Below are 14,130 nucleotides of genomic sequence, written 5' to 3'. Positions count from 1 at the left end.
TCTTTGATTCTTATTTATTCGTATTATGCCTGTTTACTAGTTTTGACGTATGTAGATCTAGAATTCTATTTCTATTGATGCCTGTTTACTTGTTTCCCTAGGTATATATCTTTGATTCTTATTTATTCGTATTATGCCTGTTTACTTGTTTTGACGTATGTAGATCTAGAATTCTATTTCTATTGATGCCTGTTTACTTGTTTCGCTAGGTATATATCCTTAATTCTTATTTATTCGATATCTGTCTCGCCCCTCGTCTAGACCGTGAGCCTGGTGTGGGCAGGGGTTGTCTCTCTTTGTCTCTGGGTTGTACTTTCCAAGCGCTTAGTAGACTGCTCTGCACACAGTAAGCGCTCAATAAATACGACTGAATGAAGGAATTATTCTTCTTAGGAGGGGACCGGGGAGCGAGAGGGGCGGCGTCCAGGCGGGAGACCGGAGGAGCAGGAAGCAGGAACAGGCCCGGGGCGGGGAGAGGAGGCGGAGCCCCTGCAGGTGCAGGTCCGGGGCTTTGCAGGTGCAGCTCCGGGGCCTTGCGGTGCAGCTCCGGGGCTTTGCAGGTGCAGCTCCGGGGCCTGGCGGTGCAGCTCCGGGGCTTTGCAGGTGCAGCTCCGGAGCCTTGCAGGTGCAGCTCCGGGGCTTTGCAGGTGCAGCTCCGGGGCTTGGCGGTGCAGCCCCGGGGCTTTGCAAGGGCAGCTCCGGGGCCTTGCAGTGCCGCTCCGAGGCTTTGCAGTGCAGCTCCGAGGCTTTGCAGGTACAGCTCCGGGGCTTAGCAGGTGCGGCCGCGGAGCTTAGCAAGTGCAGCCCCGGGGCTTTGCAGCTGCAGCTCCGGGGCTTTGCAGCTGCAGCTCCGGAGCCTTGCGGGTGCAGCTTCGAGGTCTGGCAGGTTGCAGCCCCGTCGGGAGGGAGCTGAGCGGAGGGCCGCTAGCCCGGTAGGTAGCCGGGCCCAGGGCGGGCGAGGGAGGGGCTACGGCCGGGCAGAGGTAGCCGCCGGAGGAGGAATCCCTCTCCCCGCCTTCAGAGCCTTACTGAAGGCGCACCTCCTCCGAGAAGCCTTCCCAGACTAAGCCCCCCCATTTCCTCAGCTCCCCCTCCCTCTGCTCCCCCCGCCCCACGGCACTTGTGTGTATTTGCATCCAGTGCTTGGCCCACAGTAAGCGCTTAACAAATACCATTACTATCAGAACGATCTGTATTTAGATTGATGCCTGTTTACTCGTTTTAATGTCTCTCTCTCCCCCCTCCCCGCCCCCCCCCGACCTGTGAGGTCGTTGTGGGCAGGGATGTCTCTGTTGCTGTCTCGTGCTTGGCAAGCGTTTAGTACAGTGTTCCGCACACAATCAGCGTTCAGTGGATCCACTGTCCCTTGAAGAGGGTGGGGAGGGCGGCTGTCGAGGAGCTGTCTCTTTAAGGGAGCATGGCTTGTAGGATGGGCGCCTGTCCCTTGAAGGGCGCGGGCATTCCCTTAAGGGACTGTCCCTTTAAGGGACTGTCCCTTTAAGGGGCTGTCCCTCTAAGGGACTGTCCCTCTAAGGGGCTGTCCCTCTAAGGGACAGCCATGTTATCCGGGTGCTGTCTCTTTAAGGGACGGGGAGGGCAGCAATTGGGCGCTGTGTCTTTAAGGGAGGGGACACGCTGGGCGGGAGGATGACCGAGTTCTGTCTCTTTAAGAGAGAGGGGAGGGCGGCTGTGGAGGAGCTGTCTCTTTAAGGGAGCATGGTTCGTGGGGAGGGCGTCTGTCCCTTTAAGGGGACGGGGAAGGCTGCTCCTGGGCGCTGTGTCTTTAAGAGAGGGGAAACGGTGGGGGAGGAGGATGTCCGAGTTCTATCTCTTTAAGAGGGAGGGGAGGGCGGCCGTGAAGGAGCTGTCTCTTAAAGGGAGCATGGCTCTGTAGGGAGGGGGGCTGCCCGGGTGCTGTCCCTTTAAGAGGATGGGGTGGGGCTGTGCGGGTGCTGTCTCTTTAAGGGAGCATGGCTCGTAGGGTGGGCGGCTGTCCCTTTAAGGGCCTGGGCATTCCCTGTAAGGGACTGTCCCTTTAAGGGACTGTCCCTTTAAGGGACGGCCATGCCGTCCGGGTGCTGTCTCTTTAAGGGACGGGGAGGGCTGCAATTGGGCGCTGTGTCTTTAAGGGAGGGGACGCGCTGGAGGGGAGGATGACCGAGTGCTGCCTCTTTAAGAGAGAGGGGAGGGCGGCTGTGGAGGAGCTGTCTCTTTAAGGGAGCATGGCTCCTACGGTGGACGGCTGTCCCTTTAAGGGAGCGGGAGGCTGCTCGAGTGCTGTCCCTTTAAGGGAGCTGGGGGGGGGGGGGGGCTTTAGAGCTGTTTCTTTAATAATAATATTTGTATTTGTTATAATGCTGGTATTTGTTAAGCGCTTACGATGTGCCGAGCACTGTTCTAAGCGCTGGGGGAGATACAGGGTCATCAGGTGGTCCCACGTAGGGCTCACGGTCTCTTGTCAGCTGGGTGACTGTGGGCGAGTCGCTTCACTTCTCTGGGCCTCAGTTCCCTCATCTGGAAAATGGGGCTGAAGACTGGGAGCCCCACGTGGGACATCCCGATTCCCCCGTGTCTACCCCAGCGCTTAGAACAGTGCTCTGCACATAGTAAGCGCTTAACAAATACCAACATTATTATTATTATTCATCCCCCTTTTCCAGATGAGGTCACTGAGGCCCAGAGAAGTGAAGCGACTCGCCCACAGTCACCCAGCTGCCAAGTGGCAGAGCCGGGAGTCGAACCCATGACCTCTGACTCCCAAGCCCGGGCTCTTTCCACTGAGCATGGCTTTAAGGGAGCATGGCCCGTAGGGTGAGAGGCTGTCGGGGAGCTGACGCTTTAAGGGGACGGGGAAGGCTGCTGCCGGGTCTCTGTCTCTTTAAGGGAGGGGGAAACGCTGAGCGGGAGGCTCTCAGTGCGTTATCTCTTTAAGGGGGGGGGGGGACGCTGCTATGGAGGAGCTGTCTCTTTAAGGGAGCATGGCTCGTAGGTGGGGCGGCTGGCCGGGTGCTGTCTCTTTAAAGGAACTGAGGGGGCTGTCGAGGAACTGTCTCTTTAAGGGAGCATGGCTCGTAGGGTGGGTGACTGTCCCTTTAAGGGAGAGAGCGGCTGTCGAGGAGCTGTCTCTTTAAGGGAGCAGAGCTCGTGGGTGGGGCGGCTTTCCGGGTGCTGTCCCTTTAAGGGAGCAGTTAATAATAATAATAATAATAATGTTGGTATTTGTTAAGCGCTTACTATGTGCTAGACCTAGGGGAATCAGGTTGTCCCATGTGGGGCTCACAGTCTTAATCCCCATTTTACAGATGAGGGAACTGAGGCCCAGAGAAGTTAAGTGACTCGCCCACAGTCACACGGCTGACAAGTGGCAGAGCTGGGATTCGAACTCATGACCTCTGACTCCAAAGCCCATGCTCTTTCCACTGAGCCACGCTCGGCTGCCCGGGTTCTGTCTCTTTAAAGGACTAGGAGTGCTGCTGTCGGGGAGCTGTCTCTTTAAGGGAGCATGGCCCGTAGGTGGGGCGGCTGCCCCAGTGCTGTCTCTTTAAAGGAACTGAGAGGGCTGCTGTCGAGGAACTGTCTCTTTAAGGGAGCATGGCTCGTAGGGTGAGTGGCTGTCCCTTTAAGGGAGAGAGCGGCTGTCGAGGAGCTGTCTCTTTAAGGGAGCATGGCTCATAGGGTGAGTGGCTGTCCCTTTAAGGGAGAGAGCGGCTGTCGAGGAGCTGTCTCTTTAAGGGAGCATGGCCCGTAGGGTGGGTGACTGTCCCTTTAAGGGAGAGAGCGGCTGTCGAGGAGCTGTCTCTTTAAGGGAGCATGGCCCGTAGGGTGGGTGACTGTCCCTTTAAGGGAGAGAGCGGCTGTCGAGGAGCTGTCTCTTTAAGGGAGCATGGCTCGTAGGGTGAGTGGCTGTCCCTTTAAGGGAGAGAGCGTCGAGGAGCTGTCTCTTTAAGGGAGCATAGCTCCTAGATGGGGCGGCTTTCCGGGTGCTGTCCCTTTAAGGGAGCACTCGGCTGCCCGGGTTCTGTCTCCTTAAAGGACCAGGAGTGCTGCTGTCGGGGAGCTCTGTCTTTAGGGGAGCGGCGAGGGCAGGGCGGGCGGTTGTCCGGGTGCTGTCTCTTTAAAGGAACTGAGAGGGCGGCCGGCGAGGAACTGTCTCTTTAAGGGAGCATGGCTCGTAGGGTGGGAGGCTGTCCCTTTAAGGGAGGTGGAGGATGGCGAGGAGCTGTCTCTTTAAGGGAGCATGGCTCGTAGGGTGGGTGACTGTCCCTTTAAGGGAAGGGGAAACGTCAGGGAGGCTCTCGTGCGCTCTCTCTTTAAGGGGGGGAAGGGCTGCTGTCGAGGAGCTGTCTCTTTAAAGGAACTGAGGGCGGCTGTCGAGGAACTGTCTCTTTAATAATAATAATAATAATCATGTTGGTATTTGTTAAGCGCTTACTATGTGCAGAGCACTGCTCTAAGCGCTGGGGGAGACACGGGGGAATCAGGTTGTCCCACGTGGGGCTCCCAGTCTTCATCCCCATTTTACAGAGGAGGTCACCGAGGCCCCCGAGAAGTGAAGTGACTTGCCCACAGTCACCCGGCTGACCAGTGGCAGAGCTGGGATTCGAACTCATGACCTCCGACTCCAAAGCCCATGCTCTTTCCGCTGAGCCACGCTGCTTCTCTTTAAGGGAGCATGGCTCGTAAGGTGAGTGGCTGTCGAGGAGCTGGCTCTGCAGAGCTCGTAGGAGGGGTGGCTTTCCTGGTGCTGTCTCTTTAAGGGAGCATGGCTCGTAGGGTGGGCGACTGTCCCTTTAAGGGAGAGGGCGACTGTCGAAGAGCTGTTATTGCAGTTGTTCTCGTCTGTCCGTCTCCCCCCATTAGACCGTAAGCCCGTCAAAGGGCAGGGGCCGTCTCTGTCTGTTGCCGACCTGTTCATCCCAAGCGCTTAGTACAGTGCTCTGCACATAGTAAGCGCTCAGTAAATACTAATGAATGAATGGATGGATGGATGAATGAATAAGGGAGCCGTCTCTCTAAGGGAGCGGGGAACGCAGGGCCGGGGGCCTGCGGGGAGGGCTGATGCTGGGCGCTGTCTCTTTAAGAGAATAATAATGTTGGTATTTGTTAAGCGCTTACTCTGTGCCGAGCACTGTTCTAAGCGCTGGGGTAGACCTAGGGGAATCAGGCTGTCCCACGTGGGGCTCACAGTCTTCATCCCCATTTTACAGAGGAGGGAACTGAGGCCCGGAGAAGTGAAGTGACTCGCCCACAGTCACACAGCCGACAAGTGGCAGAGCCGGGATTCGAACTCATGAGCCCTGACTCCAAAGCCCGTGCTCTTTCCACGAAGGGGAGGGGGCTGTCGAGGAGCTGTTTCTTTAAGGGAGCAGGGATAGTAGGGTGGGGTGGCTGCCCCCTTTAAGGGAGGGGAAACGCTGGTAGGGAGGCCGTCCTGATGCCGTCCCTTTAAGACGAATAATGTTGGTATTTGTTAAGCGCTTACTCTGTGCAGAGCACTGTTCTAAGCGCTGGGGGGGAGACCCGGGAGAATCAGGTGGTCCCACGTGGGGCTCACAGTCTTCATCCCCATTTTCCAGATGAGGGAACTGAGGCACAGAGAAGTGAAGTGACTCGCCTAAGGTCACACAGCTGACTCGCGGTGGAGGGGGATTAGAACCCGTGACCTCCGACTCCCAAGCCCGGGCTCTTTCCACTGAGCCACGCCGCTTCTTGAAGAGAGCCAGGAGGGCTGATTAGACCGTAAGCCCGTCATGGGGCAGGGACTGTCTCTATCTGTTGCCGATTTGTACGTTCCGAGCGCTTAGTGCAGTGCTCTGCACATAGGCGGCGCTCAGTAAATCCTGTCGAATGAATGAATGCTATCGAGGAACCGTCTTTAAGGGAGTGGGAAACGCTGGGCGAAGGATGCCTGGGGTTCTGGCTCCTTAATGATAATAATAATAGATATTTATGAAGGGCTTACTATGCGCCAAACACCGTTCTAAGCGCCGGGGGGGATACAGGGTGATCAGGTTGTCCCCCGTGGGGCTCACGGTCCTACTCCCCGTTTTACAGATGGGGGTCACTGAGGCCCAGAGAAGTCAAGTGACTGACCCAGCGTCACACAGCTGACAAGAGGCTGAGCCGGGATTTGAACCCATGACCTCTGACTCCCCAGCCCGGGCTGTTTCCACTGAGCCACGCTGCTGCTTTAAGGGAGAGGGTGGGTGTCCGGGTGCTGTCCCTTTAATAATAATGATGATAAAATAATAATAATAAGGATAATAATGGCATTTGTTAGGCGCTTACTCTGTGCGAAGCAGGGGCGTTTTCTATTTCAGAGAAAGGGAAAGCCTGGGCGGGAGGCCGGACGACCTCTGTCCCTTTAAGGGAGCGGGCGGGCGCTGTCCCTTTAAGAGCGCGGGAGCGCGGCCCCTTTAAGGGCGGGCACAGGGCGGGAAGTGTTTCCCGTCGGCGGCGGCCGAGCAGCGGGCCCCGGGCCGTGCCCCCCCCCCCCCCCCGCCCCCCAGCTGTGCCCCCCGAGGGGGCAGGCCCTGACCCTCTGCTGGGGGCGGGCCCCGCCCCCCCAGCCACCCAGCCCGCTATTCGGGGCATTGCCCCTCCTGCCTTGCCGCCCCGCTCCTGTCTGCGTGTTTGCCCGCTGCACCTTTTTTTTTCTTTAACCCTCCCTTGCTCCTTTCCACCCGCCTGTCCTGCCCCTCCACCCTCATCCCTTTCCGCCCCCCCCCCACCCTGCCCCTCTACCCTCATCCCTTTCCCCCTTCCTGCCCTGCCCCTCCACCCTCATCCCTCTCCTCCCCCCCCCCGCCCTGCTCCTCCACCCTTATCCCTTTCTGCCCCCGGTGGCCTGCCCTTCCCCCCTCATCCCTTTCCACCCCCCCGCCCTGCCCCTCCCCCCTCATCCCTTTCCCCTCTCCTGCCCTGTCCCTCCCCCCTCATCCCTTTCCCCCCTCCTGCCCTGCCCCTCCTCCCTCATCCCTTTCCCCTTTCCTGCCCTGCCCCTCCCCCATCTCTTTCCCCCCCTCCTGCCCTGCCCCTCCCCCTTCACCCCTTTCTGCCCCCCCCGCTCTGCTCCTCCGCCCTCATCCCTTTCCACCCCTCCACCCTCGTCCCTTTCCGCCCCCTGCCCTTCCCCTCCACCCTCGCCCCTCCTGCTGCCCGCCTTGCCCCCGCCCGTAGGCACCTCCCCCCCATCCCGTGCCTCGTGGGCTGACCCTCTCCCCGCTCCGCCATGAACAGGACCCCCCTGAAGCGCTCCGGGATCCTGAGGATGGCCCTGACGGGTGACTCGGACCCCCCCGGGGAGGAGGAGGATGACCCCGGCAAGGAGAAGCCCTTCCTCCTGCGGGCCTTGCAGATCGCCCTGGTGGTGTCCCTGTACTGGTTCGTCTCCATCACCATGGTCTTCCTGAACAAGTACCTGCTGGACAGCCCCTCCCTCCGCCTGGACGCCCCCCTCTTCGTCACTTTCTACCAGTGCCTGGTGACGGTCCTGCTGTGCAAGGGGCTCAGTGTGCTGGCCCTTTGCTTCCCGGGCACCCTGGACTTCCCGTCCGTGCGCATGGACCCGAAGGTGTCCCGCGGCATCCTGCCCCTCTCCCTGGTCTTCATCGGCATGATCAGCTTCAACAACCTCTGCCTCAAGTACGTGGGGGTCGCCTTCTACAACGTGGGCCGCTCCCTCACCACCGTCTTCAACGTCCTGCTCTCCTACCTGCTGCTGAAGCAGACCACCTCTCTCTACGCGCTGCTCACCTGCGGGGTCATCATCGGTGAGACACCCCCCCCCTCCCCCCCAGGTCCCAGGGCGAGAGGGAGTGCCGGGAGGGGTGCGGCGTGCAGAGGGATGGAAAACCAAGTGTCCCACGGGGTGGGACTCTCAGGAAGGTGGGCCGCCCTCTTGCCTTCCTCCCCCACGCCTTCCATCCTCCCCTTTGGAGCCCAGGAGGTTCCGGACTCTCCCGAGCGCTCAGCTCGGTGCTCTGCACGAGGTGAGCGCTCAATAAATATGATTGGAGAGCCCGAGGATTGGGACTTGGTCATGGGCACATGTGGAGTGGTGCCCCACCTCCAGGTTCTTATCTGCTACTCTGTCTGGGACCTGGAATCTGTGACCTTTTATCTCAAGACGGAGCAAAGGTAACTCAGGCCTCACTTTCACACACGTGTTGGTGAGGCAGGGATGGTGTCTTCCATCTCCTGTGTACTTTCGCAAGGTCTTATGATGATAATTATGGTATTTGTTAAGCGCCTACTGTGTACCGAGCACCGTTCCGAGCACTGGGGTAGATAAAGGGTAATCAGGTTGTCCCATGTGGGGCTCACACTTTTAATCCCCATTCTGCAGGTGAAGTAACTGAGGCCCAGAGAAATTTAAAAGCGACTTGCCCAAGGATTAGAACCCACGTTCTCTGACTCCCAAGCCCGTACTCTTGCCACTGAGCCACGCTGCTTCTCATACCGTGCCCTGCACACGGAAGGCACTCAGTGCTGTTGATGACGGTAATGATGATGATTGTGATATTTGCTGAGCGTTTACTATGTGCCCAACACTGGGGTAGATACAGTGTTGTCCCTGCTCCACATAGGACGTGTGACTTAAGGCAGGGTGTTGAATCCCCATTTTCCAGATGAGGAAACGGGCGCAGAAAAGTGAATAACTGGGAGAATCAGTGTGGCCTAATGGGTAGGGCGCAGGCTTGGGAGTCAGAAGTACCTGGATCTGATCCCCGCTCTGCCACTTGCCTGCTGTGTGACTTTGGGGAAGTGTCTTCACTTCTCTGTGCCTCAGTTACCTCATCTGTAAAATAGGGATTCATACTTTGAGAGCCATGTGGGACATGAACTGTGTCTAATCTGATTAGCTTTTATTAACCCCAGCGCTTAGTACAGTGCCTGGCGCGTAGTAAGCACTTAAATACCATTTAAAAAAAGAAAGAAAACTTGCCTAAGGTCACACAGGAGGTGTCAGTGCCTGGCTTAGAGTTCGCTAAACCACACTGCTTTTAGGATGAAAGAAGCACTGTGGAGACCTCCATAACTCCAGGTTCATTTGGGGGTTATTATTAATCATTATTCCCTCAAGGGAATCCCTCCCACCAGCAGTTGCACCATGATCCCTAAAGACCCCAGCCAGGGCAAGGCATATGGGGACCGAGGTCATGGAACCAGCCCTCAGGGAGAGCTGGGATGGGTGACATGGGACTGGTTTTCCAGGGAAGGGCTCCTGCTTCTCTGCCCAAGGGAGCTGTTGGAGTTTGCTGAGCGGTCAGCCGGTGAAACGGGTTTGAGGTGCCTCGTTCTCTTGTCCAGTATCAGATTCAGTGCAGCGAGAGGAGGATTTGGAGAAGGGAAGGTCACTGCTGTGAGAGCGTATGCTCATCGGGGACTGGATCCAGGACTGGGTGTGCAGCGGGGAAGTGCAGCGTGTGCTCAATCCTGGCAGCCCCCAATCCCCACTTCTCGAGGAGCTGGGAAGGCCCTGAAAGATTCCCAGCAGCTTCTGACCTGAGCTGGGAGGCCTCTCCCCAGGTGAGCTGTGGAACGTTGGTGTGGCTGACCTGAAAATCCCCCTCAGTAACACACGCCCTTCCGTATGTCCCCGGCTCCCTCGCCTTAACACAACTCTAAGCAAAATTCACTGCTGCCGCTGCCAAAGTAATGTCCCAGATCCACCAACCCCAGGCGCTGCCTTCACAGATACTCTGGTGTCCCGCCGCCGTGGGAGGTGTGGGGAAGAGAAGAAGGGTGAGCTGCTGAGGAAATTGGAGAGCCCCGGGCTTGGGTTTTGAGAGGAAACTGCAGTAGCCGATGAGGAGATGATGTCCCCGAGGGAAAGATTTCATGGGTCAGCGAATGGACGCAGAACGCTGACCACTCCCCACTGCCCCACTAAGGCTCCAGGTTAGCCTAATTTAGCGGAGGAAATTCATATTGAAGTCATGGCTCTAATTTATCCTAATTTAGAATTCATCTACCGTGGAGAACAGGCCAGCTGGCTCTCCTCTAACGCTGGTTCCCTGCCTTCCTCCAGGGACATAACAAGACTGTAGACTGTAAGTTCCAGGCCCTAAGCTCAGTGTGGGCTGGGAATGTCTCTGTTATAGTGTTGTATTGTACTCTCCCAAGCGCTTAGTACAGTGCTCTGCACACAGTAAGTGCTAAATAAATACAATTGACAAGGAGGAAAGGCAGGGGGAACTGGTTCCCTGGGTCTCAGTCCCCTTGCAGGACCAGGTGTACACACCAGCCAGTAGGCCCCGGGGGTTCAAGCTTCCCTCTCTTCATTTCATTCTGTAAATCTCCATCCATGTGACAGGCCCCTCAAAGCCTTGGTCACTAGTGTTTGGAGCCCGATCCTTGGTTCTTTTATTTGTATTTTTGTTTCATGCCTTCCTGGGCGCTGAGAAAGGAGGCACACTGGCTAACCGGCTGGGCCACCAGTTCAGCCATAAAGGTCGTTGGCACAGCCAGTTCCGGGCGGATGATGAAGAGTTGGGAGCAGAGGGTGGGGTGCAGTCCATTCTTCCGACAGGATTGATTCCTTGAATCACAGCCAGACGCCTATGGAGGCCCCCACCCGCCGTTGCTCTTGGGGGTCACAGCGACCCAGGAGTTAGAGGAAGCGAGCGGCTCAGAGCCAGCTGCGGTCTGGTCCAGGGGCCAGATTCAATCTGGCCCTCTGTCCTCGAGGCTAGAAAAGGCAACCTCTGTGCCTGCCACTCACAACTCCCGTGTCCATGTCAGGGCAGCCATGCTGGCTAGACATACTCTCCTCACTGCCCACGACGCCCGGGGCACGTGGAAGAGCGAGGACCTCAGATTCTTGGTTGAACACTGACCCGCCCCTATCCTTCTCTTTGGTTGCAGGGGGCTTCTGGCTGGGCGTGGACCAGGAAGGGGCAGAAGGTACCTTGTCGTGGACGGGCACCCTGTTTGGAGTGCTGGCCAGCCTCTGTGTCTCGCTCAATGCCATCTTCACCAAAAAGGTGCTCCCGGCCGTGGATGGTAGCATCTGGCGCCTGACCTTCTACAACAACGTCAACGCCTGCATCCTCTTCCTGCCCCTCCTCCTGCTGCTGGGGGAGCTTCACACTCTCGCCGCCTTCGACAAGCTGGCCAGCGCCCACTTCTGGGGCATGATGACCCTGGGGGGGCTCTTCGGCTTTGCCATCGGCTACGTGACCGGCCTGCAGATCAAGTTCACCAGCCCCCTGACCCACAACGTGTCCGGGACGGCCAAGGCCTGCGCTCAGACGGTGCTGGCGGTCCTGTCCTACGAGGAGACCAAGAGCTTCCTCTGGTGGACGAGTAACATGATGGTGTTGGGGGGCTCTTCGGCCTACACCTGGGTCAAGGGGCTGGAGATGAAGAAGGCACAGGAGGAGCCCGGCCCCAAAGCTGGGGAGAAGGGCGAGACTGGGGTCTGAGCCCACTCCCTAGCCCCACAAAGGGTCGAGTCTGGGCCGGTCCCAGGTCGGGGTAGAGGAAGAGGGAAATACTCAGGGGTATGAAGGAAGGTGGGGGAAGGTATTGTCTGTGGATGCGGAGACCTTGGCTCGTAGGGGGTTTGACTGAAGTCTGGGCTCTGGACCAGAAGGCTGCTAGGGTGGAGTTGAGGGAGTTGATGTGGAGGAGGGGGCTGTCCTTTGTTTTGTTTTTTTTTTTTTAAAAGCACCGTTGGAAATCTACCAGCTTCCTTTCGAGCCCTTCTCCCCACTGCCATCACCCTGGGAGAAGGGACCGGTGGGGAACATTCCACTTGGGAAGCAAATTGGGTCAAACATAAGGGCTGGTTCACATGGTGCAACCTGGAGTAAAAGGGCGTTCTCCAGGTACCGGTCTGCTTTGTCCGCAAGTCAGTCGGTCAGTCGACCGTGTTTATTGAGCACTTACTGTGTGCGGAACGCCGTCCTTAGCTCTTGAGAGAGCTTCCTTGCTGCTCTCTGGCACGGTGTGCGTGTGTGTGAATCAGTTTCCCCCACCCCCAGTACACAGGAGTGGCCATGATGAGAATGCAGCAGGGTGCTGGGGGAGTTCAAATGGGGAGGGGAGGCCAGTGGTGAGCCAGATGTCGCCAAGCATGGGCTCCCTGAAGTGAGCGTGGAGTATTTGCTGGGGGAATTTGGTGCTGGCAGGGTTAAGTGGCCAAAGGCACAGACACGCACCCATCGCCCCAGGGCTTCCTTGGCCAGCAGCAAGCTTCTTGTAAGAAGGAAAGCACAAACTTTGTCAGGGGCAGGAAATGAGGACAGTGTCCACAAAATGGAAGAGGAGGCGGGGGTGCATCGGAGAGAGCTGGTGATTCGTGCGGTCAGGACATGCCGTAGTTTGGTCGTGATATGGGACCCTGAGGAGCAGAGGCAGGAAGGGGCAGTAATCAGGCCTCCCCACCCACCCCACTCCCCCAAATCAAACCTGCAGCTCTGTAGGCCTCTGGACCCAGTTCCCGGAAAACCCCAGCCTTGTGGGTAATGTCCATGGGCAAAGATGGCTCCCCTTCCAAGACCGCCCTGGCTGGGGCTGGCAGGCTCTGAGCCTCAGCATTCATGAGTTTTGGCCCATCTGTCCTGGGTGGAATCCTGGGGGCTGGGGTCCAGGCAAGTGAAGCGCTCAATTTGTACATTTCAAGCGCTTAGTACAGTGCTCTGCACATAGTCGGCGCTCAATAAATACTACTGAATGAATGAAGCCCTAGGCCAGAGTTGCTGGCTCCAATAGCAGATCCCTGAAAAGCCAGCTGAGGTTTCTGCTTGCTACTGCTTTGGATTAGACTATGCTGTCAGCTTGATGTGGCAGGGAATGTGTCTGCTTATTGTTATGTTGTATTCTCCCAAGTGCTTAGTACAGTGCTGTGCACACAGCGCTCAATAAATACGATTGAATCAATGAATTGGGCGGCTCAGGCCTTACAAGCCTACCACTAAAGCATGATCGAGCCTGGGGGGCTTTCCAGAGCAACCCGAAATCCCCCAGCTGGATGCTTCATGTGGATTTAGGGGACGTGTTCCTGGGTCCAGGCTCCTGAATCCCATCACCTGAAATGCTGCTTTTGCCTATTTGAGCCCCCAACTTCTGTTCCCCTGAGGAAGCGTTGAGGGGAGGCCCCTCCGAGCCCAGGAGCTGGGCTCATCCTCCTTCGGTCAATTCTTTGACCACCCCCCCCCCCACCCCCCCCCCCTCTTGAAACACTAGGGCATTTTGTACTGTGTCTTTAAGGGAGGAACCCAGGCACTCAGACTCTTAACCCTCTCCATACACCTTGTCAGTGGCACCGAGGTGGGGTCTCGCACCCAATCCCCACCTTGCCACCCTCAATTTGGGTGATTTTTATATTGGAACTGGTGGTGTGTGTCAGTCCGACCCGGTTTACTTGTTGAGCTTGTTTAATAGAAAATCAGTGAATGCCAAGGGGAGGAGAGAGGGATGGATGAGACGCTCTATACCATTTGATTAAGAATTACACATAATGGACTGTTTCCTTTTCCTTGTGATTTATTAAAATGCGATGATAATGATATTTAGTAAGTGCTTAATCTGTGCTACTTGGGGTAGATGCCAAATAATCTAACCACACAGTGTCCATGTCCCGCTCGGAGCTCACATTCTGAATTAGGGAGAGTGGCTCTTTTTCTCACCAGTGCACAGAGAAGACTGAAGCTGAGAGGTCAGATGACTTGCCCAAGTTACACCCAGCGGACCGGTGGTAGAGATGGGACCAGAAACTAGGTCTTCTGACTTCCAGTCCCGTGTTCTTTCCACACTGCCTGTGGGAAACTACAGGGAGGGTGTAGAAATGCAACCTGATGGGGGATTTGGAAATTGGTTTATTTTACAAAATTCTGGTGGAGGTTATGTGGGCATTTGAAGTGAAAATGTGGCCCTGGTGCCCCCCACCTCACATCAGCATCCAACCAGGACATGGGGGGAGTGGGATGGAGTGGTTTCTGTTTTCTGTCTGAATTTTGGGGTCTCCAAGTCAGGGTGAGGAGGTGGGTGGTAATGGCAGTCTCTCTATTCCATTCTACCCCCACGTTCATTCATTTTCCGCCCCCAGATCCCCTCCAAATCCTGCCAGTAGGCCTTTAACTAGGCTCACCCGTCAAAGATTCCCCGACTTCCACAGAGCTT

At 56.9% G+C, this 14,130-nt stretch overlaps 1 protein-coding gene across 3 annotated transcripts; it reads left to right on the top strand.

Moving 5' to 3' along the window:
• The first annotated feature begins 534 nt into the window (after window positions 1-534).
• On the top strand, window positions 535-13,519 carry SLC35C1 (solute carrier family 35 member C1). 3 transcript variants are annotated; one of them, XM_029060896.2, is made up of 3 exons: window positions 535-932; window positions 7,240-7,772; window positions 10,870-13,519. In XM_029060896.2, the coding sequence occupies exons 2-3, from the start codon at window positions 7,271-7,273 to the stop codon at window positions 11,427-11,429; spliced, it is 1,062 nt and encodes a 353-aa protein (XP_028916729.1). In that variant the 5' UTR covers window positions 535-932; window positions 7,240-7,270; the 3' UTR covers window positions 11,430-13,519. The 3 variants fall into 3 exon arrangements, with proteins under 3 accessions (XP_028916729.1, XP_028916731.1, XP_028916728.1); XM_029060898.2 differs by lacking the exon at window positions 535-932 and adding an exon at window positions 4,657-4,684; XM_029060895.2 differs by lacking the exon at window positions 535-932 and having other exon boundaries at window positions 7,145-7,772.
• Window positions 13,520-14,130: the final 611 nt, after the last annotated feature.

Source organism: Ornithorhynchus anatinus, chromosome 3, assembly GCF_004115215.2.
Source record: "Ornithorhynchus anatinus isolate Pmale09 chromosome 3, mOrnAna1.pri.v4, whole genome shotgun sequence".
Lineage (NCBI taxonomy): Eukaryota > Metazoa > Chordata > Mammalia > Monotremata > Ornithorhynchidae > Ornithorhynchus > Ornithorhynchus anatinus.
The sequence above is the reverse complement of the archived record's forward strand: the minus strand, read 5'-3'. Positions and strand labels throughout refer to the sequence as shown.